Source organism: Sesamum indicum, linkage group LG12 (assembly GCF_026168435.1).
Source record: "Sesamum indicum cultivar Baizhima isolate 11 linkage group LG12, ASM2616843v1, whole genome shotgun sequence".
NCBI lineage: Eukaryota > Viridiplantae > Streptophyta > Magnoliopsida > Lamiales > Pedaliaceae > Sesamum > Sesamum indicum.
The window spans coordinates 16923530-16950253 of NC_142668.1; the positions used below are offsets into that span (position 1 = coordinate 16923530).

At 35.0% G+C, this 26724-nt stretch overlaps 5 protein-coding genes and 1 pseudogene across 8 annotated transcripts; all 6 read left to right on the plus strand.

The window, feature by feature from the left end:
* The first annotated feature begins 1615 nt into the window (after positions 1–1615).
* On the plus strand, positions 1616–4577 carry LOC105175617 (Tetratricopeptide repeat (TPR)-like superfamily protein). The gene is made up of 2 exons (XM_011098114.3): positions 1616–3365; positions 4440–4577. Exon 1 carries the CDS (start codon positions 1756–1758, stop codon positions 3343–3345), a length of 1590 nt encoding a protein of 529 aa, XP_011096416.1. The 5' UTR covers positions 1616–1755; the 3' UTR covers positions 3346–3365; positions 4440–4577.
* A 96-nt stretch (positions 4578–4673) lies between these two features.
* LOC105175618 (signaling peptide TAXIMIN 1) lies at positions 4674–5388 on the plus strand. The gene is made up of 2 exons (XM_011098115.3): positions 4674–4867; positions 5041–5388. Exons 1-2 carry the CDS (start codon positions 4749–4751, stop codon positions 5162–5164), a joined length of 243 nt encoding a protein of 80 aa, XP_011096417.1. The 5' UTR covers positions 4674–4748; the 3' UTR covers positions 5165–5388.
* A 2052-nt stretch (positions 5389–7440) lies between these two features.
* LOC105175619 (pyruvate decarboxylase 1) lies at positions 7441–10753 on the plus strand. The gene is made up of 7 exons (XM_011098116.3): positions 7441–8287; positions 8434–8597; positions 8756–9317; positions 9464–9552; positions 9717–9834; positions 10071–10259; positions 10411–10753. Exons 1-7 carry the CDS (start codon positions 7823–7825, stop codon positions 10579–10581), a joined length of 1758 nt encoding a protein of 585 aa, XP_011096418.1. The 5' UTR covers positions 7441–7822; the 3' UTR covers positions 10582–10753.
* A 1293-nt stretch (positions 10754–12046) lies between these two features.
* On the plus strand, positions 12047–14513 carry LOC105175620 (GDSL esterase/lipase At1g28610-like; annotated as a pseudogene). The gene is made up of 5 exons (XR_016062999.1): positions 12047–12410; positions 12533–12751; positions 13451–13599; positions 13716–13996; positions 14075–14513. The product of XR_016062999.1 is annotated as a GDSL esterase/lipase At1g28610-like (transcript).
* A 2053-nt stretch (positions 14514–16566) lies between these two features.
* Positions 16567–19764, plus strand: LOC110013004 (GDSL esterase/lipase At1g28590). Its single transcript, XM_020698230.2, has 5 exons — positions 16567–16921; positions 17024–17242; positions 18691–18842; positions 18942–19221; positions 19301–19764. The coding sequence occupies exons 1-5, from the start codon at positions 16681–16683 to the stop codon at positions 19570–19572; spliced, it is 1164 nt and encodes a 387-aa protein (XP_020553889.2). The 5' UTR covers positions 16567–16680; the 3' UTR covers positions 19573–19764.
* A 1113-nt stretch (positions 19765–20877) lies between these two features.
* LOC105175645 (GDSL esterase/lipase At1g28570) lies at positions 20878–23757 on the plus strand. Of its 3 annotated transcripts, none has more exons than XM_020698246.2 (5): positions 20888–21187; positions 21256–21492; positions 21768–21919; positions 22515–22791; positions 23263–23757. In XM_020698246.2, the coding sequence occupies exons 1-5, from the start codon at positions 20932–20934 to the stop codon at positions 23526–23528; spliced, it is 1188 nt and encodes a 395-aa protein (XP_020553905.1). In that variant the 5' UTR covers positions 20888–20931; the 3' UTR covers positions 23529–23757. The 3 variants fall into 3 exon arrangements, with proteins under 3 accessions (XP_088732901.1, XP_020553905.1, XP_020553906.1); XM_020698247.2 differs by having other exon boundaries at positions 20889–21187; positions 21771–21919; XM_088876775.1 differs by lacking the exon at positions 23263–23757 and having other exon boundaries at positions 20878–21187; positions 22555–22748.
* The last annotated feature ends 2967 nt before the right edge of the window (positions 23758–26724 follow it).

The following is a 26724-nucleotide window of genomic DNA, read 5'->3' on the forward strand; positions in this document are numbered from 1 at the left end:
TAATTATCAATTTTGAGTTGGTATAATCTTTCATATATTATATTAAAATGGAGTTAAAAAAAAAACAATATATAACCCTTTTTCTTCTCTCTTACGTTAAGTAAAAAAATGAACTATCATCCATCCGTTGTTCCATGATTAGGAAGTTTCGAGACTAATAGGCCACGTATTCTGTATCGTTTCTTTTTTTATTTTTTGAAATAAAATTTTATTTCCATATTGAATGTGTATTTTAGCATGAAGTAGTAATTGTTGATCATATGATATGACTATTGAATCATTTCTAAATAATATTGTAAATATACATGAAATTTTCTTTTTTTTTAAAATAAAAGAAATAAGAAAGAATTCTAATCATTGTTGTATCACATTGTACTAGATTTGTTCTCGATGGGGGAAATAAGGAAGCTACTCAAAACACAAAAAGTACTTTCTAAAAGGCTTCAAGTGTGCAAAATAGGACTAAAATTCGTGTGTGTGTGTGTGTGTTTGGATTAGATCTGCATCAATTGAAAGTACAACCATTGGTTCGAGGATACTTGGAATGAGGAGATTTTAACACATTGGTCAGCACAAATACGCACATCTACTCCTTATAATTATTCCGGACAACCTCAGGCCAATATTTGTGATTTTAAAAGAATATCTCTCACCAAATTTGACTCCAGCATTACAAAATCTTAGTAGAAAACCCACAAAAAAAAAACCTATAAACATGTGTTTGTTGGAATTTGGAGGGTCGATGAAGACACAAGTAACATTAATGAGCAATTCTGTTTATTTCATCACACATTGAGCTAAAAAGTCGACCCCGTAAATAGGATGTTAGGTTACGTTTTGGTATTATACGCTTATTATTGAAAATATAAAGTTAGAATTATATTTGAAGATCAAATCACAAAAAAAAAGAAAAGATATTGTCATTGATTATGTGTTTTAAATAATATATTTTCAGTTTATTATAATAATAGAGTTTATAATTTTAATAATGAAATTATTTAGTAGAAGTAGTCACGGTAAAATTAATGATAAACGATTAACAGCATATGTACAATGACATTAATATATTATTATTTTATATAAGTAGACACTATTATTATTTTATATAAGTATATTAAAAATAAAATCTTATTTTACAACAACTCAACATTGAAAAATAATATTATTTACGGTAAATTACATTGACATCCCTTAAACCCCATATACACCGGCAATTCCCATCATATGAAATGGGTTCAACGTCCAATTACGAAATCCTTGAAAAAAGAGGATGATTTTTCGCCCACGGCGATAAGGGGCTAAAACTTTAACTCTTATTTCAAATATAGATAATTTTGTATCTAACTGTATAAAGGTTAGACTAAATTATACAAACACTCTTTATCTTTTTGTAAAATTACAACTAGACCCCTGAAGTTGTTAGTTAATATTTTTTAAGAAATATTTATGTAAATTTTGCTCTTGAATAGAATTTTTTTGTAATTTTATAAAAAATATGAAGTATTTATGTATTTTGATTTAATCATAAGAACTGTGAATGTAATTTGTAGTAGTATTTCATTTTATTTTTATTCTTAGTTATTTGTAGTAGTATAAATGTAATTGAATAAATAAATAGGCTTAGGCCCCCAACGGGCATGAAGTCAAACGTAAGTGAGCGGAGAAAACAGAAAAGTGTTCAACTGTGATTCTCCACTTCAAATCTTGAGACTCCGCTTGAAATTGAACATTTTTTGATGTCCAAATGGAAGCACAATGATACATGGCAGGTTGAGTAATACTAATGCCAGAGCTATAGTGCAACTCAGTACAATTTCCCCATCAAAGGGGGTTTACTCTCCAACAGCGTCTTCTTTGGCATCAGCTTTACAAAATTATATAAACTCAGATCATCCCTCGCACGGCCAAAAGATCCATTCCCACGTTCTCAAAACTGGGTTCAATCCCAACGTCAATATCTCCATCAAACTCCTAATCCTTTATATCAAGTCTTCTTGTTTATCGTACGCGCGCCAAGTGTTTGATGAATTGCCTCGACCAACTTTGTCGGCCTATAATTACATGATCTCGGGCTATATAAAACATGGGTTTGTTGAAAAATCTTTTGATTTGGTGAGAGAACTGTGTTGGTCTAATGAAAAGCCTGATGGGTACACGTATTCGATGATTTTGAAGGGTTCGACTAGCGGAAATGGAGGGTTGTGTTCACCTTCTATAGGTGGGGAGGTTCATGCCCAGATAGTTAAATCTGATGTTGAGGGGGATGACGTGCTTTATACTGCCTTAGTTGACTCGTACGTGAAGAGTGGGAGGGTTGAGTATGCAAGGAGAGTGTTTGATTTGATGTTGGAGCAGAATGTGATTTGTTCCACATCGATGATCACGGGGTACATGAACCAAGGTCGTTTTGAGGATGCTGAGGATGTGTTTGAGAAAACTGTGGAGAAAGACGTGGTGGTTTACAATGCGATGATTGAAGGATGCAGTAAGTCAGTTAAAATGGCTAACAAGGCAATCGAAATTTATATTGATATGCAACGTCTAAATTTTAGGCCTACTATATCAACGTTTGCAAGCATAGTTGGGGCTTGTTCTCTGTTGTCAGCATTTGAAATTGGTCAACAGATTCAAGGGCAATTGATGAAAACTGAGTTTTTCACAGACATAAAGATGGGTAGTGCTCTGATAGATATGTACTCCAAATGTGGGCGAACTGAGGACGCTAGATGCATTTTTGACTACATGCCCACGAGGAATGTCTTTTCATGGACTTCCATGATTGATGGATATGGCAAGAATGGAAGGCCAGAAGAATCACTTGCACTTTTCGATAGAATGATAAGTGAATGCTACCCTGTGCCAAATTATGTTACATTTCTTGGTGCACTGTCTGCTTGTGCCCATGCAGGGTTAGTTGCTAAAGGAAGGGAGATCTTTGAGAGCATGGATAGAGACTATTCAATGAAGCCAAGAATGGAGCATTATGCTTGTATGGTTGATCTCTTAGGACGTGCGGGAAGCCTGAATCAGGCACTTGAATTTGTAATGCAAATGCCTGAAAAGCCTAATTCTGATGTTTGGGCAGCTTTACTCAGTTCTTGTAGACTGCATGGGGATGTGGAGCTTGCTAAAATAGCTGCAGATGAGCTCTTTAAAATCAGCAACGAGAGCAGGCCTGGGGCATATGTTGCATTATCCAATACGTTAGCTGAGGCTGGAAGATGGGATAGTGTGAGTCAATTGAGGGAGTTAATGAAGGTGAGAGGAATATCTAAAGGCACAGGGTTCACTTGGGTTGGGACCGATGCTGGTTTGGAAGCTTTCCACGCTGGGCAGTCATTGTGATTAAATGGTAGCAGTTCCAAGTATGATCATCCAACATAATTTATAGGCCACAATTATATAAAATCTATTTATTCCACTAACATTTGTCAGTTACAAGTTTTTCTCCTTTCTTACAAGAACTTTCCTGGAGTTATAATTTTACACAGTTTGCACAAAGCCATGGTTTTTCCATGACATTATACCTTGAAACTAGATCTGTGATTAAGGTTAGTCCCAACTTTATCCATTTAAGTGCCACTGTGTTGTGAATGACTACTTTTAGAGATAGTTTGGGTCAGCATAGAAAAAAATATTACATGAACGCGAAATATTTCTCAATTATTCTCTGAAGGGACACGATCTGGGTGCTCTCCACAGTCTTAAGAGACTTTCCGTTATGAAATAAGACAACTAATTGATCATGTTGCTGCTGAAACTGTATACTGGGCCGCTGTTTGCAATTCCTTATATATGCTACATGTTGTGTATGGATTAGGAAGAGAGTTAAAGCAAATCTGACACAGTATAATCTACTGCTCCACCTCCCTTGCATCAAGTGTTAATGTTATGTCCTTGGTTTTCCTCCACTATTAATGTTAGTTTAAGTGTTCCATCAATTTAACGTGTAGACGATAAAAAAAAGGGATAGGGGCAACATGGATGACATAAGACACATCAATTTTACAATGGAAATTAAATGCTCCAATATAAATGCATTGCATCAGCCATCAGCTGATCAGCAAAGACGACGCGGGATCAATTTTCAATGCTGAATGATGGCTTGAGCCGAATTTTGATGAGTAATCTTTTGTATGTTTCCATGTGTTTTCCGTCCTTGATTCACCATTTGAGATTGTTGAATTTACTCTTATCGGAAAATATGGAACTAATATTATCTTTGGAGTCTGTAAGAAAATTGATGAAAGATTGTGAAGGTGTTGAATTTCTTTTTCCTTTAATTTAATACCTCCATATTAATATTATACGGGCATCAATATAATTTTATGCTTAAAGAAGAATAGGAAAACTAGCTAGAAAGACGTTGGCTGCTGCTTCGTTTTCTTAATAGCTTTTCGGGTCAAAGCTGATTGTGTAGAGTTCATGACCTGGCGTAGGTGTGTTCGCTGAACAAACGACCAGGATTTCCAATTGCTGGGAGTAACCGGTTGTTATTTGGCCTTGAATATAGACAAGTGCCAGGCGGCAGCTTGACCCTTTTGGACACCGCGGCTTCTCATATATTATGACTCGACTCGACCCCACTGCATAAATAACTTAGAAGTTTCGTGTTATCCGTCGGGAGTTGATTGGATTCAAGATTGTCGTGCTTTGATTATTACTATAAAACAAAACTCTCAAGAGATCCTTGAAAATTTCAAGAAACAGAAGAAGAAGAGTTAGAAAAGGAGACAGTAATTGGAGATATGTGCTGCTCTTGTGGGGAAGATTGTGAATGCAGGCCTTTGGGGTTTCTCTTGGGTCTCCCCTTCGCCTTTGTCTCCCTTCTCCTCTCCCTCGTTGGCGTTGTCATCTGGATCGTCGGGTCTCTCTCTCTCTCTCAAGATAACACTTAGTACTTTCTTGTTTCTTTCTATAAAATATGTGTCCAAGAACCCTCCAAGAAAATAAGCTAACTGGATCAAACTCATGAAACTGATCAAGAGTGCAATGTTTCTTGAAAATTAATTAAAAGTTTTTGTGGGTTTGTGAATGCAGGATTTTGCTGAGTTGCTTGTGTCCGTGTTGCTTGTGCGTGACGGTGATAGTAGAATTGGCGTTGGCACTGATCAAGGCTCCGTTTTCTGTTATGAAGTGGTTCACTGAGCAGATTCCTTGTTAGAACTCTAATTTTTTCGTTGTCAAGTTTTACAAGTATTGTTCCCTTAGCTTCTACCCTCGGTAATCCCCCTTGGATCTTCTATTTTTTTTACCAAAAACTATTTATATAGTCTCTTTTTTAATTAGCAGCTGTATCTGATCATGTTCAGACCATAAGGCAAACCTCCTATTCGGAGAGCCTGATGTATCTTCCAGTTTCATCTACAACACATCGAATTTTCAAAATTCATGTGTGCTTAGTTTTTTTTTTTTTTCCCTATTCTGTTTTTCCCCTGAGAGTTGACAATTTCACTGGTATCTTTCTCTCAGCGATAAGAATAAACATCTTCATTGGCCGTGATAAGGATCCTTTGTGTAACCAAATCAACGTCCTACGTCTCGCGGGGGGGGTGCCATGGTTGACTTCCGTTACTTAAGTTTAACAAGAAACTTTTATTTGGTTCAATAAACATATAAGTTGTCAGACAATTCAATGGAAACTATTTAATTATCCGCTCAAAATAATTCAACTTAAATTAGTCGAATTCGCATTAATTTGTAGGTCTAAAATTTCTCACTTTGTTTCTCTTTAGTTGTCTCACATAAAACGACAATAAAATAATTACAAAAATTAATCAACAATAAGAAAAACTAAATTTTAATAGCCGCTGTGTTGTTTCGCTGCTTTTCTTTTATCATCTCAATATATTTGGCTCAACAGTTCTAATCTTGGCTACGAGGAGTGGGTGGAACTATACCATATTCCACATCGAGATAAAACCACGTTCGAAGACGTATAATAGAACTGGATATGCAAGCCGACCTCAATTGTGTGAGCTTGTAGCCCAAGCGGTGGTTTTCAAGTGTTCGGACATTGGGTCAACTAAGTTAGCTGTGCTTGGCTAATCCATTCCCAGAAGGGAGCTGAGTTGTGTAGCCCAGGTAAGGGAATTGGTCCATTAGAGCTAGATGGGCTGGTTCTAATTGGACAGTCACTTTTTATTTTCACTCTTAAAGAGTGAAAAATGTATTAAGGAAAAGAATAATGTTATATAGAATTTCTTTTTTTTTTTTTTGTCAATTACATTATTATAGAGATATTACATAATTATATATATATACATGTACGTTTGTGTAAAGGGATCCATTTTGTAAAGTTTGCTCAATTACAACAATGTCAGGATAAAATGCACAGAATGTATGTATGTTGAGGGTAACAAATATTGCTATGTATATTAGCCTCATATTCCAGTGTCTGCAATCAAATCCATTCTTGCATACGTAATGTGAAACTAAGACTATTCCAATTCGGACCAATGTCTAATGCTTGTCACTTATTCTGCCGATCGTGCTTGAAAATATTGAATAACAACACATCCATTAATAGACTACCATTTATTAATCAAATATAGGAGTGCTGTTGTTGGTTTTAGAACTCTCTCCCTTAAATTTGACTACCAATATTACTTATACAATAATCCAAAACTTATGATGTTTGGATACAGTGACACCAAAATGATACGACATAAATTTTTTAAAAAATTATGATATGATACAACAATGATATTATTATACATAATATATATATATATATTTTATTTTATATACATTCTCATTAACTTAAAGCATGCAATATGACAAATACCAAAGTATATAATATAATAAAGGAAAGATCGAAACTTAATATTAAAATAAATTATAAAAATAAGCATATTTTATATCTAACTTCTTAATCAAAACATGATTTGTCTCTTAGGGGATATTCCAATAGTTTGAGGCTTGACATTTTATTGTAGAGATATTGGATTTAAAATCTATTGACAGCGTGTGTGAGTTGGTGCGTGCGTGGATTAAAAAAAAAATCAAAACACATGATTCAAAAATATACATAATTATGTTATTTTAATAGTAAATAAACTATCAAATTTTATGTACGCAATGAAAACAAAACTGCGATGACCATTTCAAGAATTTTTAGTAACATAGTCCACAAATAAAATCGAAATGAAAGAGAGAATGAAGAAAATAAAATTAAAAATAAAAACGAGAAAAGAGGTAAGTTGGACTGCCCATGTCATGTATCCACATTCAACGTGTATTTTACATTTTATTGAGTAAAATTTTTGAAGTGACAATGCATTATATTGCAAAAGCATCAAAGTCGGTCATTGGCAACGGAAAGAAAACAAGGACAAGTGTTTGCCCACTTGATTATCAAACCACTTATTACATTAATCAAACCAAGAAACCACTGACCAATACAAGGAAGAGTGCCTCCGGTTTCCAAGATGCTACTTCTTGCCCCTTTTTTCTCCGTGTTTATTTTTCCCCTTAGCTCTTGATTTATAGCATCTTATATGGTGTAGTTCACTCGACTCGTAAAAAGACAAATCAATCAAACGACAAACCAACAATTATTTTAGTAAATAATCTTGGGGTGTCTGCTACAAACAATAGCGGCACCGCTGTGGAAATCAAGATCAAATACCATTAGAAGTTTAATTGTGTCTTCTTTTAGCAGTATTGCCCATAGTGTTCAATTTCATCGAGGAGCAGAAAGGACCCGTACTTGCTATAAAAACACCACCAGATCACAACCACCTTTTCCCAAACAAACTGCTTTTCTTGAAACAGATCCAAGACATACTCAAAGAGTTTTCCTTCTGAAAGACAACAAGACATGGAAGCAAGTAATAGGATCGGCGCCGCCGCTAGTCTGGTTCCAGTGCCCGCCATCTCATCAAGTGGGACGTTGGGCCGCCACTTGGCTCGCCGGCTGGTTCAGATAGGTGTGAGGGACGTGTTCTCCGTTCCTGGTGATTTCAACTTAACTTTACTCGACCACCTCATAGAAGAGCCGGGACTGAATTTGGTGGGCTGCTGCAACGAGTTGAACGCGGGGTACGCGGCCGACGGCTACGCTCGAGCCAAGGGAGTGGGCGCCTGTGTGGTGACATTCACTGTTGGCGGGCTCAGCGTACTGAACGCCATCGCCGGGGCCTACAGTGAGAACTTGCCGGTAATCTGTATTGTTGGTGGGCCCAACTCTAACGATTACGGGACTAATCGAATTTTGCATCATACTATTGGCCTGCCGGATTTCACTCAGGAGCTACGGTGTTTCCAGACGATCACTTGTACTCAGGTAAAAATTAAGTTTTTTTTCCCCCTTCCTGAATTGGTATTGACTAAGTTGAATTAGCTTTTAATTGTAGCATGTTGAGTAGCGAAGGGAAATTGGTTATGTTTTGTAAAACTAATATCGGTATCCTCTGTGTGGTAACACAACAGGCAGTTGTTAATAACTTGGACGATGCCCATGAATTGATCGATACAGCGATTTCGACTGCTTTGAAAGAAAGTAAGCCAGTGTATATAAGCATAAGCTGCAATTTGCCTGGAATTCCTCACCCAACTTTTGCAAGAGAACCTGTCCCATTTTTCCTTGCACCAAAGTGAGTCTTAAGATTTCTCTCAGTTTTCCTATTAGTCAAGGAGGATATTTACATTATGTTGTTCCCCTGAATCATAGTACTATAGCAACACATTGGATCATGTGTACTATTTTACAAGACATCTTGTCCTGAATCTTGTATTGGTGAAACTCTTGAAGGGTGAGCAATGAACTTGGTCTGGAAGCAGCAGTTGAAGCAGCTGCTGAGTTTCTGAACAAAGCTGTTAAACCAGTCATCATAGGAGGTCCCAAGCTAAGGGTATCCAGAGCCCAACAGGCTTTTGTTGATCTTGCAGATGCTTGTGGCTATCCAATAGCTGTAATGCCATCGGGCAAGGGCCTCGTCCCGGAGCACCATCCACACTTTATTGGGACATATTGGGGTGCAGTGAGCACCAGCTTCTGCGGGGAGATAGTAGAATCCGCTGATGCGTATATGTTTGTTGGCCCTATTTTTAATGACTACAGCTCTGTTGGATACTCTTTGTTGATAAAAAAGGAGAAATCAATTGTTGTGCAGCCAAACCGTGTGACAATAGGCAACGGCCCTTCCTTTGGTTGGGTTTTCATGACAGACTTTCTGACTGCATTGACCAAAAAGCTGAAGAGGAACAGTACGGCTATGGAAAATTATCGCAGGATATATGTTCCTCCTGGCATTGCTTTGAAGCGTGAGAAGGAGGAGCCACTCCGGGTCAACATTCTTTTCAAGCACATTCAGGTAAATAAAAGGATCTGAAGTATTCTTGTAATGTCCCCAATTTTAAAGCACCATGATCGTTCTTTTCTTGAAATTGCATTGATATATAACTTGATCGCATGACCTAGATGGGAGCATTTTTGTTAACAATATCCTCTTCAATTCAGGAAATGTTGAGTGGCAACACTGCGGTGATTGCAGAGACTGGAGATTCATGGTTCAATTGTCAGAAGCTTAGCCTTCCTGAAAATTGCGGGTAAGTCCTTGCCTAAGAGCTTCTCTGGACAATTTTTTGCTTGGTCCTTACAGATATAGATTTGAGTGTTATTGTGCTTGTTTTGATCGTCCTGTAGAGAAACCGAGTGATCTCAAAATCCATGTCGAGTTTGCTAAGTTGTTAATTTTGTTGTCTTTATAAAGGTATGAATTCCAGATGCAGTATGGATCTATTGGGTGGTCTGTTGGTGCAACTCTTGGCTACGCTCAGGCTGCAAAGGATAAACGTGTCATTGCTTGCATTGGTGATGGAAGTTTCCAGGTGATCATTTGTTACATTCATACAAGAAGCTCTTTGATTGAAGTGATTATAGTAATCAGAGAATGAATGTTCTTGCCTTGAGCAATGCCACGTGCATAAAATATCTCCTTAAATGAAGTAATCTTCATACACGCAGCATGCATATGTTAATTGGAATAAAAGGTATAATAGAATTTGAGATAGAAAATTCAATCCGTTTGTATAAGTAACCTAATAAACTGCACTTCTTCACCTAGGTTACGGCTCAAGATATTTCTACCATGATAAGATGTGGACAGAGGACCATTATTTTCCTCATCAACAATGGAGGATACACAATTGAAGTAGAGATTCATGACGGACCGTACAATGTGATCAAGAATTGGGACTACACTGGCCTTGTGAACGCTATCCACAATGGAGAAGGCAAATGCTGGACTGCCAAGGTTAGCATACACGACCGAATATGTCCTAGTAACATCACATCAATACCAAACTTTTAGAAGCTCATGTTTCAATTTAGGAAAGAAAGTTGAAGAATTGCAACTTTTGTTTTGTGCTTCCCTAGTTTCTGACATATTGGTTGCTGGACATCAGGTGAAAACAGAAGAGGAATTGGTGGAAGCAATAGCAACGGCCACCGGCGCACAGAGCGAATCATTGTGTTTCATCGAAGTGTTGGTTCACAAGGACGATACTAGCAAAGAACTGCTGGAATGGGGATCCCGCGTATCTGCTGCCAATAGTCGACCTCCCAATCCTCAATAGTGAGTTCGTGGTTCTGTTAGGACAGAATGATTAACGGGAATTCACTTTATTCTAAGAATAATTAAGGAACATTTGATACTACTTTTAGTATCTTTTTGTAAATGTGATGGCCTGTCATAACAGAAGGCAGAAGGCTGCTTCCAGCTCAAAATAAAGATTATCTTATTTATAAGCTAGCTCCAACTATTATCCTTTTCTTTCCCCTTATAACCGTAAATAACTAAATTATAATAAATTATATCGATACATTGAATAACGCTTTAATATTACTAACAATGGTTTATGAATTTTAATAACTCACATAATATGAAACAAATATTTCATAACAATGATAAATGAATTTTAATAACTCACATAATATAAAACAAATACTTCATAACAACGTACTTGTTTATAAAACCTCAACTTTAACCTTAATCACTATACTGCAAAATCATTAGTTCCAAAATATTGTCTTTAACCGATGGAATTGTTAGAGATATTAGTATTTCTGACAAGGGAAAATTACAAATTTCGTCCTGTAAATTAAGGGGTGGTAATTTTATACGATTTATTTTTCACAATTTAATTCTGTAATTGAAAAAAATTGACAATTTTGATCCTTTTTGGCCGGAATGCTGGTTTGGCCATATGACATATATATATATATATATATTTTTATTTTATGAAATGACATGGGAAAAAGAAAAGGCCAACTTGGACACCCTTGCCACTTCAATAAACTTTTATTTATGCAAATTTAAAATTAATTTATTTTATCGATTTTGATTGATTTATCTTCCTTTTCATTTATTTAATTAGATAAGCATAACATAAATTTAAAATATATACATACATCGGTAGGTGGGTTTCCTCAGCAAATACGTCAGGTCCTTGTCAATTTACTTGAGCACATCAAGATCTTAATACTTGATAGAGATAAAATTATTTTTAATCACACAATTACATCTCCATGCCTAATTAAATCATTAATTTAGATTAAAAAAGTCAATAGTAATTGGATTGTTTTCCATAAATTTGCAGCTTCAATGTGATTAATAGATTAATTTCCCTTTATTTTATAACAAAAAATATTATTATTTAACTTGAATATGAATTATAGGTAAAATAATTAATGGTCCAGTGTTAGGCTATGATCATATATATATTTATATATTATTACTTTGATTAGCATGAAATAGTTGGAAAATGATTTCTACTTTAGAGAAATAGGATCTTATTTTACTGAAAAAATTAAGTCTTAAACTGATTGAGATTATGATTTTTCCGTTCAAGTCGTTGGCATGATCAATCAAGACACATCCATCCATTTGCTTCCATGTTGCTCAGACACATACGTTTGCTTCCATAATCCGTCATTCGGGTGTCGCGTCTTATCACAAATTAGTAGTCATTCCATACGAAATTCTAATCTAAATTGAATTTGATCGAAATTTGAATTAATTATACGTCAAGTTCAATATACATATTATGATATTAGTGTATAATTTAAAAAAAAAATGATCAATCAAATCGAATTTGAATGCATTCAATTGAGAAGCGCACTTTACTCGTCTCTCTAATAAACCTTGCTCTGTTCCAAACAAGAAAGAAAATGGCAGTTGCATATGCAATAATCTCGATTTTAGTCGCATCAACCGCCGCATCCGCTTCCCAGTGCTTCGAGTCCATTATTAGCTTCGGTGATTCGCTGGCCGACACCGGCAATTTCTTTCTCCTCAGCCCACCAAACAAGCCGCCGTATTGTGCTCGCCCGCCCTACGGCCGAACTTTCTTCCACCTTCCAACTGGGAGATCCTCCGATGGCCGTCTCGTCATTGATTTCATTGGTAATTAGAACTAGCTAATGAATCAACTGATTTCTAATTGATTATATATATATATATATGTATGTATGGAAATGAGTACTGATCGATTAGCTTTCCCTTTCCTTTTCCCGTATTTTTATTAGCTGAGGCTTTGGGGCTTCCGTTGGTGGAGTCGTACATTGCCGGTAAAAATGCGGCGGAGAAAGGCGGAAGGTTCAGTAAAGGAGTGAATTTTGCGGTAGCCGGAGCTACAGTGCTTGATACTGTGTTTTTCGACAAGAGGGGAATACATAATCGGGTCACGAATGTCACTCTGGGAACTCAATTTGATTGGTTCAACCAATTTCTAGCCGTGATTCCTAGTAAGCCTGTTACCCTCACTCATGCATTACAACAAAAGATACTTTTAATAATAAATCAAATAATGATTTTATATTTTTAATGATAATTTTAATAATATAATTATTAATAACAAAAATTATATATAAAAATATCACTGTGTATAATTGATAACAGATCCAGAGTCACAACTTAGCAATATTACAAAATCTAACAAACTTTAATTTAGTCCAAGCATAACAATCAAGAGGTTTTACTTATTTAATTTATGTATAATATAAAAGAATTATTATTACTTACCACTACAAAAACTACAATATTTAACCATGGTTAACTATCATAGTTAAAGACAAAATAGTCATAGCAACGGTTGTTGGCTGTGGTGTCCGCGAGGGTAGTTAAAACATTTGAAATGTCTAAAAGCCATGGCAGATAACTTTGTATTGATGAAAACTTTATTTTTACATCGATTTTATTTAATCGTCGTCAATAAAAATTATTTATCATGATATGTAATCCATAATTATTATTAAGATTGTTGCCAATAATCGTTCTTTCTGGTGTACTGCGATAACTTTTGTCATACAACTAATTCATTGAATTTGATGCATTTTTACTTGGACAAGAATTTTAAAAAATATGCATAAGAATAATATAGGCATACTTTTACTATGGATTTTAATTCACTTGTATTTATACGTTCCTTTGATTTTGGAGAACAGATGGTAGAAAATTTGTGAAAAACTCATTGATTTTGGTGGGGGAGATTGGAGGCAACGATTATGGCAACCCATTGCTTCTAGATATAGATCCTAAAGCGATTCGATCATTCATGCCAGCAGTTGTTAACTACATTGGATCCACGATTGAAGTGCGTAAGTTAGAATCTCATCACATCACAATCATTCCTCGATTCGATTTTTTTCTTTCTTCCTTTTTTTTTTGAAAAAGAAAGACCAATTTACGTAGCAATGAATTGATCCATAGGAACTGATTAAGCTTGGTGCCACGACAATGTTGGTTCCCGGGGTCATCCCAATGGGTTGCCTTCCGGCACTTCTAACACACTACAAGACGTCCAGTACCGAAAAAGACTACCATCCCACAACAGGATGTCTCAATTGGTTGAATGAGTTATCCATATACCACAATGAACTGCTCCAGAAGGAATTGTCCCGCCTACGCCACCTTCATCCTCATATCGCCATAATCTACGCAGACTAATTATAATGCTATGATGCGCTTTTATCTCTCCCCACACCAATTCGGTAAAAATTCCATCCCCAAGCATTATTTGAACACGGAAAATCTATCAAGTTTTAATTTGTCAAGTGTTTATGATGCAGGATTTGCAAAGGAGTCAATTCTAAGAGCTTGTTGTGGAGGAGGAGGGCCCTATAATTTCAACGGGTCGGCACTATGCGGGAATCTACCGAGAGCAAATTGTTGTGAGAATCCTTCATTGTATGTTAATTGGGATGGGTTGCACTGTACAGAGGCTGCAAACAAATGGATAGCACAAGGCTTGTGGGAAGGATCTTATACTCATCCTCACATCAAAACTATTTGCCCTTCCATATCAAGCCCCGCTGGTTTTCAATATCACCACTATTACTGAACTCTGCATGCAAATGCAATGCTCACCTCTATGTGTAATCCTATGCAATGCACAGTAGTTAAAACATGGTCTTATTTCAGATTTTTATTGTAAAAAATAATTATTAATTTTGTCGTGGGATATGTATAAAGTACCTCTATATCAAATTATCTCCCTATTTTTTAAAACTAGTTGTTTTGGCACATTGTTCTTACGTCCACATAATAAATAATTTTATATGCTTTAATATATTACAAGTAAGAGTAAAATATAAAACAGTATATTATATTAATAAAAAGAAAGAAAGAAAGAAATAATATTTTATCAATTAATGTAAATTTTAAAATATTGAATAAGTTAGTTATTTTATCATGAAGGACATTTTTGACTTCACAAAAAATTAGTGCAATGGTATCACTAATCGCGATTTATGAATGTGAATAGACTTCAGAGAAATCTGATGAGCCCAGTTGAAATCATGCAAGTCTTAGACCACACAGCAACCCTGACTGTTCACATCGGAGATCATGGGGGTGGGGGTGGGGGGAATAATTGACAAAAAACTGTAGGAAAATGCTAACAGCTTTGTTAATTATTAGAGTGTAGATGTATGTGAGAACTATAATTTTAAAAAATTTCAATTTATGAGATGTAATTTGAGAAAATTACAATAAATAAGATTAAATTAAAAAAAAAATCCTGACATATGAAACTAAAAATATAATTTTTGAGACAAAGGTAGTTGATGAGAGGCGTTAGCAGTCTCATCAGACATAGTTTTTAAGATAATGATTATAAAGTTAAAAAAATTAAATATCCTAAGTGTGTTACTATATTTAAAGATAATAATTTGCGTCCAAAGAAAACATAAATGCAGCTTAAAACTATTCCCTAATAACACTTAAATATGATTGGGTTGGGTTTGGTTTTTCCTCAACAAGTATGTAAGGGTAAAATACAGTAGCTCTTTTAAAATTTATTATAATTATAAATATTTTTTATTATTTAAAATTTTTTATATATTTCTTGAAATTAATTATGTCTAACAAATACTATTCTATATTGGACTGTAATGATGGGATATTTATTAGATAGATTATTAATTTTATAATATATTATTTAAAAAAATCCGTTATAATTTACCCAATATGTAATATACTCCTCATCTTACTAAGGCCTGGTGAGCAACATTTCAATTAATACTCAGTAAATTTTTAAAATGATTTGTAATCACACAATCAATTAGTTAAGCTCTCTCCAATTGCATATGTCTAATCAAATCAAACTCTAAGATATTTATATTACGATCAACGAGTGATATAATTTCTTTTAGTATATATGCAAATAAAATGAATTTTTATACATTTAAAATTGCAATAAGATATACTTGTTTACAATAAAATAGAATATATATACATAAAAATATATTAAATTAATGAAAAAATTCATAATTGGAATATCATCTCATTCAAAATCATGATTTATCTTTATTTTATTTTGTATTTTTTACAACGGCCATTTAAATAGCGTCATAGCTTGTGGCCTATCTCCACATTTTTATTCTCGAACTTTCGTTTTCCTCTAGAATTATATATGTATCAACACTTAAAAAAACAAATAGATTAAAAAAGATACGTACTCTTTTGAGTCATCGACGTTCGTCTTGATTACACTAGACTAGAGTGTTTAAATTTAATTTATATATATTTTTAATAATACATCGATACAATAAATACATTAATATAATTATGAACAATAATAAATTATACCAACTCAATCAGTACATAACAAATATTCAAATAAAATTGAGATAAATACTCGTGAGTTTTTTAATTTATTCATGAAATTTCAACTCTATTCTAAATTAAACTAAACTCGTGTTTAAATTTTGATACTTATTAATGGACAAATAGGGAACTCGGCTACGTGGCCGTTTCCTATTCCCTCACTTGCTAGTTGTTAAACTTATTACATCACTAGAAGGTGTTTCTTTTTTCCGCTCAAAAAGAAGGTTAAATTATTTTTTTTAGATTAAATTATCTTTATAACACAGAGGATGTACCTTTATCACATATATTAACATATAAAAAATATATAAGAATAATTTAGTTATAAAAAAATTATTTAACTTATAATAAATTAATTATAAATAAATGGACGTGAAACCAGATACCTAGACTTGCTGCTTCCATGTTCCTTTTGTTAAAAGTCATTCGATTGTGGTCGTTGTCACAAAAACAACTATCGTTCAAGTAAGAAGGGGTGGGGTCCGCACGTTAGCCATCAGTCTGTCTATGATAAACCTTATATTCTCTGATTTCAAAATACAGAGGAAAAAAACTTCGATTTGAGAAAATGAAAATGGGTGTTGGATATGCCATAATCTTGATTTTAGTGGCATCAATCAGTAGATTGGCATCCGGGTGCTACGACTCCATCATTAGCTTCGGCGATTCGCTGGCCGACACCGGCAATCTGCTTCTGCTCAGCCCACCAAACAACCCGCCGCTATGCGGGCGCCCGCCCTACGGCCGAACTTTCTTCCACCGCACCACGGGACGATACTCCGACGGCCGTCTCGTCATTGATTTCATTGGTATACATAGATAATGAATTGGTAGCTAATGAACCAACTGACTCCTAATTGATTATACATATACACATGAGTACTGATCTAGCTTGTCTTCTTCTTCCGTAGCTGAGAGTTTGGGGCTGCCGTTGGTGGAGCCGTACGCTGCCTGGAAGATTGCGGCGGAGAAAGGCGGGAGTTTCAGTAAAGGAGTGAATTTTGCGGTGGCCGGTGCTACGGCGCTTGATACTATGTTTTTCGACAAGAGAGGAATACAGAATCTGGTCACGAATGCTAGTCTGGGAATTCAATTGGATTGGTTCAAGCAATTTCTTGCCAGGATTCCAGGTACGCCTATGATATTAATAACTGATAATTTAAAGTCATCACTTAAAATTTATAATAAATGATAATTATTTAATCTTATCATAATATAAATCTTAATAATAAAGTTTATGCATTAAATTATTATTATAAAATGTAGTGACAACTTAATTAGTTTATAATTATAACTTAATCACCAAAAACAAATTATCTATCCATAATTGTTTATTGTCACGGAATCGTTACTCTACGTATGGTATTGATTTTTTCTAGTGAAAATTTTATAAACAATCTTGCAAGTGACAATTTTTAAAACATAAATAGTGACAATTCTGAATCCGTGACTTAAATTTTTCGTGGTAGTCCTTTTCTTTCTTTATTTTTGTGGTTGCAGAAATAGTAGTCGTTTTGTGGAAAATTATTAAATTGTAACAAGTTTAAAACAATTAGTTATTTTGTGTATTATAGGGATTAAATCTACTAATTCGGTTACTATAGTTATCCAATCACATGTGGCACAATCTATTGCTACACAAGGGTAGAGGTCGAGAAATTTTTCGACGATGACTTTAAGTGATGGCATCAAAAAATGTCATTCTACCTCACTACGTTTGAACCTAATAATGAAAACTAATGCTCAAAGGAATGTTGTTTTAAATGCATGAGGACGTGTGGATTCTCTTTATAGAAACTACATCTTCAATAATATGTATGGTGCGTTGAATAACGTATATTGCCAACAAAGACTGCAAAAGCTTTTTTGAGAATCCTTAAGAGGAAAACTACAAATGGATGTAAATCATCATTCTTAAACGGCGAAGTAGATTAAGATATCCATATGAAACAACATAAAAGGTTGTCATTCTTGGCCAAGAAAAGAAGGTCTGTGAAGTTGTTGTATAGACTTAAACAAACTCCTAAAAAATGAAATAAAAAATTTGATAAAATTATATTGTCAAACGACTTCATAGTCAATGAGTGTAATAAATGTATATATCTTAAAGACACTTTCAGTTCCTTTGTAATATATAAATTTATCTGCAAAGTATGTAATGTTACATTATCTATACAAATATTAAAAAAAAAAAAAGTCACTCGCAAATGACGATTTGTAATGCTATTGCACCAATTTACTTTTTTGTGTTGATAATACTTTTAAAATTGATTTTTTTTAAAAAATATGACATATCAATTTATATATTATCTAATTTATAATATGTTTAAAAATTTAAAAATTATTTATTATATGCAACTAAAAAAACAACGTGCATCACTAATTATTACTAAGAAAGTTTGTGGCATTCATAAAAACAAAGAAAGAAAGAAAGAAAATCTGTGGCATGAGAGAGTTGGTGGTAGGTCCTTATCAGTGACTAGGCGACCTACTACCCGAAAAGAATCCCATACACCTTTTAGCCTCCTTATCCTATAACTGCGTTTTTAAATCTTAAGTCTTTAATTTTGACCAACAGATGGTAGAAAATTTCTTAAAAGCTCTTTGATTGTGATGGGAGAGATTGGAGGCAACGATTACAATTATCCCATCCAGCAAGGAAATGTAGATCCTCAAGTGATTCGATCATTGGTGCCAACAGTTGTTAACTACATGGGATCCATAATTGAGGTGCGTAATTAAGCTTACAACCTTATCAAATCAGAACCTATTATTTTGTTTAAAAGCAAAAATCATTTTGCCTTTGCCTTGAAATTGATCTATATATAGGAACTCATTAAGCTTGGCGCTGAGACAATGTTGGTACCTGGGAACTTGGCACTCGGTTGCCTTCCACTCTATCTAACACAATACAAGACATCCAGTACCGAAAACGACTACGATCCCAAAACTGGATGTCTCAATTGGTTGAATGAGTTGTCCATGTACCACAATGAACTGCTCCAGAAGGAATTGTTCCGCATACGACACCTTCATCCTCGTATTTCCATAATCTACGCAGATTATTACAATGCTACCATTCGCTTTTATCTCTCCCCGGACCAATTCGGTAATTGAACTTCCGAAATCCTTCCGCAAATATTACTTTCCAACAAAAATTAACTTTACCTCAAGTATATATAATGCAGGGTTCACAAAGGAATCAGTTCTAAGAGCTTGTTGTGGAGGAGGAGGCCCCTACAACTACGATCCGTTGACAGCATGCGGAATTGATCGGCCGGCAGCAAACTGTTGTGAGAACCCTTCATTGTTTGCTAGTTGGGATGGTATACACTTCACAGAGGCCGCCAATAGATGGATAGCACAAGGTTTCATCCGACAACATTATACTCATCCTCCCATCAAAACTCTTTGCCCTTCCGTAGCAACGGCCGGTGCTGGATATTACGAGTATCAGTAAACAACGTGCGATGGAGTATTTATAGAAGCTAGAACAGTGGCGTAATTGCGATTTTTTTTATGTAAAATTACAAAGTTTAATTATTTTTGTCATGATATTGTAATTGAATTTACTCATTTTGGAAACTAGTAGTTATGGACTTGTATACGTGAGATGAGGAAATATATATAGCATTTTCCTTGAAATAGCATACATACATTTATTGTGAATTTTGATCCATTTAATCGGTATAATAAGTTTGTTAAAAGCTCTTTGGTCTTGATGGGAGGAACGATTACAGTTATCCTACCATACCAGGAAATATAGATCCTGAAGTGATTCGATGATTCGTGCCGACAGTTGCTAACTACATGGGATCTGTAATTGACGTGCAATATTCATCTGTATATGCAGATTATTATAATGCTACCATAGGCTTTTACCTCTCCCCGCACCTATTCGGTAAATTTCCAAATTCCGTCCAAGCGTTTGTGAAACTCGTGATCGTGTTCTGTCATCTTCCTCAGAGAACTCTGACTGTGGCAACTTCAGCAGCAACTTGTTATGGCTATCTTCGTACGGACAGAAACTCAACAACAATGTTTACGGCTGTCGTGGGAAAAAAGAAAAAAACAAGAAGACATTATTAAAAATTTGTAATGGTGAATAACTTCATTTGAATTGTTAGTAGGCCTACATTAAAGTAGGTTGTGACCACTAGAGAGTGGGAGGAGCATCATATTCATATATATTCCCACTTTATTTACTTTTGAACATGTCCTGATATATAATCTAAGCGATCCCCTTAATGGGGCTAATGATTTTGAACCCATACATACATAATTTAATAACCTACTTTCCGAGTAGCTAGGACGCTTTAATTAAATTATTAGAGGAAAATTTCCATGATTGATGAATTACTTTGGTTGAAGATAGGGAGCTAAGAGGCATCAACTCAGTCATCTGAACAACAAGGCTTTATTAATGGATGGATTTTGTCAGAAAAAAGTGTCGAATATGTGCCATATTGTTAAAGGTCAACATGATCTTAATTCTTGATTTAGTTTTGAATCAGTACACACCATGCATCATCCTACCTTAATAACTCTTAATCACGTTAAATATTGATTATTTAACATCTTAATCTTCCTCTGGCCCCGGCAAAATATTTTGTCAATGAGAAGATGAGCGGAAATGCTAATTATATTCTTAATCCTTGCGTCACACGTTGTAATACTATATCATTGATGTATATATCAACTTTATATCACCACATCATGTAATATATATTTTAATTCACTGGGGATTATAATAATCTATGATTGATGTATCAAAATTAAGAAAAATCACCCATCACCAAGACTTGATGAACATTGGCGAATGGCTGCAAAATCGCCTAAACTCTCACTGGCCTGTACCATTCTCATCTTGTCGCACAAACTCTCATTTGCATCCGCTTCATGTTTCACATCTATAATCAGCTTCGGGGACTCAATCGCAGACACTGGAAACGCACCTTACCTATCGCCGGAATCAGGCCGCCCACCGTTCTACACGTTGCCTCCCTATGGCGAAACATTCTTTAATCATCCCACCGGACGCTGCTCTGATGGCCGTCTCATTATTGATTTCATTGGTACTTACTTACCTTCTCTCACCCACTAAAAATATTTTTTCTTGATATATATAATGCTGAATTTGCAGCTGAAGAGTTTGAGCTTCCGTTCGTTGCGCCATTTCTTCAAGGGGGAAGAAACGGTAACGTCAACAGCACTAGTTTTCGTGACGGCGCGAATTTTGCGGTGGTCGGAGCCACCGCGCTGGAGGATTCATTTTTCGACGAAAGGGGAGTCACCGTTCCTCTTGCAAATGTGTCTCTGGTGGCTCAGTTACGCTGGTTCAACCAATTCCTCTCCAAAATTTGTCCTACTACTTCTTCAGGTAATTACACACACACACACACTCCACCAAAGTATCCACGAACATGACAAAAAACCAACTATTCTTAATTAATTTTTGTATTACTTTTATTATACTGCATATGAGTCATACAATATAATTTACATTTATACTACCTGCTAAAATTCAAAAACTTAGACTACATCATTTTTATTAATAAAATATTAATTGATTAAAATGGTGTTGAATATTCTTGTTTCTTCCATGAATACATCTCCGTGATTTCCTTTTTTCTTTTGTTGTTTTCCTGGTTTTAGCAGATTGTAAAGGATTTATTGAGACATCTTTGGTTCTTGTTGGAGAAATCGGTGGTAATGACTATAATCATGCACTCCTTGGAGGGATCAAGGAAGCAGAAGTTCGATCATTTGTTCCTCACGTTGTCAACATAATTGGTTCCGCTATAACTGTAAGCATCCTCTCCATACCCAACATATATACACAATATTACACACACGTGTGTGCCCGCGTGCCTTTTCAACACTAGAATAAACATAATTTTTTATCATTATTAATTACTATATATAATTAAAAGTGAAAAAATGGAGATAATTAATTAATAATGCCTGCGCCATGATTATTAGCTATTATTTTTCTAAATGAGGGGCAAACACTAGTCATAATTGAAAATCAGATCTAACGTCATGTTAATTAATTATAATCAATTTTTTTCTTTTTTTGTAATATCAATTTTGTTTGATTGTGTTCGAGTGTATTGATGTACAATGATTTTTAAGTCATAATCAGCATTCAAATGTCGAGAATAATTCAATTTTTTTATAGTGCATATGTATAGATGTTTGTTTTGATATAATATTTTTTTTAATCATTAGTTTAGTGAAAGTAGGACAATTTTGAAATTGAAGACAGACAATTTTGAAATTGAAGACAGTAACTTCGATCTTGTTCCCCAAAATCAAATACCAAATTGAGTTTTCTTGTCTGACGAATGATATTAACTTTTGTTATGATAACTGCACATATATATATATATATATATATAGGAACTTATCAATCTTGGGGCGGTGACACTAATGGTACCAGGGAATTTTCCCATCGGATGCTCGTCTGCTTATCTTACATATTTCCTGAGTGAAAACCAAGACGACTACGAACCCGCGACCGGTTGCATTAAATGGCTAAATAGGTTTGCCCAATACCACAATGACTTGCTCAAAAAGGAACTTGCCCGAATCCGAGAACTTCATCCTCATACCACCATCATTTATGCTGATTATTACAACGCTGTTATGGACCTCTATCGTTCTCCAATCGAGCATGGTACGTGCAACATAACAAAATTTCGTTACATCTCCGATTAAATACTAAAAGTTGATTTGGTGCTCTTCCTTTACATATCTTATAATCATTGCATGAGTTTGATTCCATACAATTTCATTCATTGCGACTACTTTTCATCTAATGACAATAATTAATTGGAAAACAAAGTTTTATTATCATTGCACCCTTTTAACTTTGTATATATCACATCACCCCTTTACAAGTATAAAACTAATTAATGTTCCAATACTTTTTGTCAATAAATTATACAAAATGTTGAATGACGAGTAAAATCAAAAGTTTATGTAAACTTTTTTGTTGACGTCAACATTTTCGATTCAAAATCTAACATAAAGGTATAAACCTAACATTTTTAAAATAGAGTTAAAGTATAATTAATCTAATTTTTTCATAAAATGAAATGGAAAATTCAATATCGATGAAATTTTTTGAAAAAAAAAAAAAATGCAGGATTTGCAGGAGGAGCTCTTGGGGCATGCTGTGGGGGAGGGGGGCCATACAATTGTAACTTGACGGTGCACTGCGGATATCCTCCATCAAACACTTGCGACGACCCATCTTTGTATGTGAATTGGGATGGTATGCACTTCACGGAGGCTGCCTACAAATGGATAGCTTTGGGTTTACTCAAAGGCCCCTACACTACACCTCCCCTCTCAACAGTTTGTCCTGCCCTAATTTCCTCATCGCATGGACGACTCTATCATCCGATGTAGCAACAAATGATGGAAATTACGGCATGTCCAGGGGGGGTTAAGCGTAATTACACAGCTTCTTCCTGCTGCATTATGAAAGTTAGATTCAGCTAATTGTAGGACACTCGCCATCAATTTTAGAAACTTACCTTGTTATTTTTATTTTGTACCAGTTACTAATTAGCACGTACGTGGTTATATTTCTATGGTATGCACCAATGAGATGCAAATATATACCACTATTCTTTAATTTTTATGTTTTATGTATTGGCTATAAGCATGATTCTTTGTGAAGTGAAGAAGGGCTATCACAACAATAACGGGCAAAATCGTGTTTTGGTACCATTAAAAAAGCTCGGTTTTGTTTTTGGTACCACAAATTTTGCAAGTTCGGCTTTTGGTACCATTAAACCAAAAATTGAACATTTTTGGTACCAACTTAACAGTAGAGACCATGTGCATGGCACATGGGCCTTAACGGCCGTCAAATCCCTTCAAATCACGTGCCAATTTTGTTGACCTCTAAAGACCAAAAAAACGGGCAAAAAAGTACAGAACCCTCTTTCATTCCTCCAAAGAAGAACTTTCCCCCTTTTGAAAACCCTAACCTCAAAATTGAAGATAAATTCAAAAATTAAGCCAAATATTTAATTGAGAATTTGAATCTGAGAGCGAGGAGGCTGGTGTTCGTGGTTGATTTGAAGACATGGTGTTGACGCCCATCCTTCGACCCGATTCATTGGTGTCAGATGGTATACCAGATTATGGTGAGTTTTTTTTCTTCTTCTAATCTTTTTGATGCTTTGTCTAAAACGTAATGTGCCTTTTTTGCTTCTCGTTAATTGTATTATTGTTTATAAATTCTTGAAGTTAATTCTTTATAATGATATTTCTTTATGCCGAATGCTTGTACCTCGTTCCAGAGCAAAGTTGAGTTCTTTATGCAACTCATGTGCCTCAGCTTTTTAGTGTTTGATTACTTGAAGCGTAATTTTGGTGTTAGTGTTTGATTACTTGAGTTTTGTTAGATCTATCTCAGTTTCCTGAAGCATGACATTTGATTCGAATTTTTATGTCTTTATGATTATGATTTAACTTAAACTGCGGCTAGTGGTTTTGGGAGCTCATTACATGCAAGTGGACAGTGTTAGTGCATTAGATCTTGTAAAAGATACCTTGAAGATTACTCAGCAGTTTACTATCTTTTCTTGAACTTGTGTTCTGTTGGTCTGATAATAAGCTTTTTAGTACTCTGCTTTTCTCCAATGAAATTTATAACGACTCCCAGAATGCTTTTTAGTACTCTGCTTTTCTCTATGTGTTTTTATGCATGCATATAATTGGAGATGTTATCCAATGTGAACATGTCCTTGCTCGCAATTAGGTGAAATTCAGTTCATACTTTATTATAAACCTTAAGCATCAATACTTAAATAGAATTGTAACATTGGCTGTTTTGGATTGTCCATCATAAGTTATCATATGGCAAATGCTTTTGTCTGTTATGTACTCTGTAGAATTACATTCTATAGCATAATAGTAAATCATGAATCAGAGTGCAGTAATGAGTGCTGTGAATTGTTATTGTTGTCTCTATCCTATGATTGATAACCTTTTTCTAGTTTAATTGGAACTTCATTAGCTCTGTATTGTAAGTTTTGCAAGTCATTCAAGTTTTTGCAAGTCATTCCAGTTTTGCAAGTATTTCTTTGGAATTTGTCATCTTATGTTTAAATATTTCAATTTGTTATATTTGCAGGTAAATATAAATTTTTTATCAGCTTACGGATTTATCATGGAGGTAAATTGATATTCCATCTTGAAGCTGAGTATAGAGGGGGTATGAAAAGTGTGTTTGACTTTGTTGATAAGGACACTTTTTCAATGCAAGTACTTGACAAGTGTTGTGAACAGTTGGGTTATTTGGATAGGAAAAAATACTTTAGAATCGATATATTAAAAAAGTTTAGAACATTATGCTTTGAAACAGACCTTTTTCAACTTATAGATGGCCATGGGGTGAGATTAGGGTATACCTTGAAGCAGTTAGAAGCCCCATTGTTGCTGCTGATATTCATGGGGGTGATAAGGGTAAGAATATTGCGACTGAGGGAATAAATACTATGACTGAGGGTGATAAGGGAAAAAAAACTGTGATTGAGGGTGATAAGGAAAAAAATACTGTGACTGAGGGTGATAAGGAAAAAAATACTGTGACTGAAGAAGAACCTATTCAATATAATAGAGACAAAGGGAAGGGTGTGATAATAGAAGAGAGTGGGGATGGTGAGAGGGATGACGAAGATATGAGAGAAACTGAAGAATGGGTGGCTGATTTTGAAGATGACTCGTTCGATGGAGATGAAAGTGTTGATTATGATGAGGATGATGAGTGCTTTGATGAGAATGTAGACAAGGATGCAGAATGAACTGGTATATTGCAAGATACCTTTGAAGATGAGATGCGGTTTGACAGTGATGATCATACCGATGGTGATAGCCCAGATGAATTTGATAGTCAAAAGGATAGTGATGATGATGATGTTGGGAAGGCGCCAGTTTTCTGTAACGATGACAAATTGATCCTAAATTTGCATTGGGAATGAAATTTAGTAATAAAAAGGAATTTCGGGAGGCCATTCATTCTCATGCCATTATGACTAGAAGAAATCTTGTGATAATAAGAAATGACAATAGGAGGATTTATGCAAGATGTAAGGCCGACGGGTGTTCATGGCATATTAATGCAGTGAAGATACGAGATGAATTGGGATTTCAGATCAGGGAGTACAATCATGTGCACATTTGTGGGTCCAGTTTCAATGTGAAGAATGTGAGGATAAATTGGCTATCACAAAAGTATGTGGAGGCATTCAGATCTGATCCATAGAAGTGCGAAAGGTTTCAGACAAGATGTAATCAGACAGCTACGCTGCAATGTGTCTAGGGGACAAGCATACGCGACAAAAAGAAGATGTCTACAAGAAATACAAGGGGATGGAGCTGAGCAATATGCAAGACTGTGGGATTATGCTGGTGCTTTGAGAAACAAGAATCCAGGCTCAACAATAATCATGAACCTAGAAGATGCTGATGCAACAGGAAAGAAAAAATTTAAAAGGTTTTATGTGTGTTTTGCAGCAGTAAAGAATGGATTCTTGAGTGGATGTAGGCCTTTCATAGGTGTTGATGGCTGTCATTTAAAGGGCCCCATGGT

Excerpts from the sequence above, each read along its gene's own strand:
- LOC105175617 (XM_011098114.3), top strand. The coding sequence starts at position 1,756 with ATGATACATGGCAGGTTGAGTAATACTAATGCCAGAGCTATAGTGCAA.
- LOC105175618 (XM_011098115.3), top strand. The coding sequence starts at position 4,749 with ATGTGCTGCTCTTGTGGGGAAGATTGTGAATGCAGGCCTTTGGGGTTT. Across the intron at positions 4,868-5,040 it reads GTTGTCATCTGGATCGTCGG|GATTTTGCTGAGTTGCTTGT; the intron begins GTCTCTCTCTCT and ends TTGTGAATGCAG.
- LOC105175619 (XM_011098116.3), top strand. The coding sequence starts at position 7,823 with ATGGAAGCAAGTAATAGGATCGGCGCCGCCGCTAGTCTGGTTCCAGTG. Across the intron at positions 8,598-8,755 it reads CCATTTTTCCTTGCACCAAA|GGTGAGCAATGAACTTGGTC; the intron begins GTGAGTCTTAAG and ends AAACTCTTGAAG. Across the intron at positions 9,835-10,070 it reads TTGGTGATGGAAGTTTCCAG|GTTACGGCTCAAGATATTTC; the intron begins GTGATCATTTGT and ends TTCTTCACCTAG.
- LOC110013004 (XM_020698230.2), top strand. The coding sequence starts at position 16,681 with ATGAAAATGGGTGTTGGATATGCCATAATCTTGATTTTAGTGGCATCA. Across the intron at positions 17,243-18,690 it reads ATTTCTTGCCAGGATTCCAG|ATGGTAGAAAATTTCTTAAA; the intron begins GTACGCCTATGA and ends TTTGACCAACAG. Across the intron at positions 19,222-19,300 it reads TCTCTCCCCGGACCAATTCG|GGTTCACAAAGGAATCAGTT; the intron begins GTAATTGAACTT and ends TATATAATGCAG.
- LOC105175645 (XM_020698246.2), top strand. The coding sequence starts at position 20,932 with ATGGCTGCAAAATCGCCTAAACTCTCACTGGCCTGTACCATTCTCATC. Across the intron at positions 21,188-21,255 it reads TCTCATTATTGATTTCATTG|CTGAAGAGTTTGAGCTTCCG; the intron begins GTACTTACTTAC and ends CTGAATTTGCAG. Across the intron at positions 21,493-21,767 it reads TTGTCCTACTACTTCTTCAG|CAGATTGTAAAGGATTTATT; the intron begins GTAATTACACAC and ends TCCTGGTTTTAG.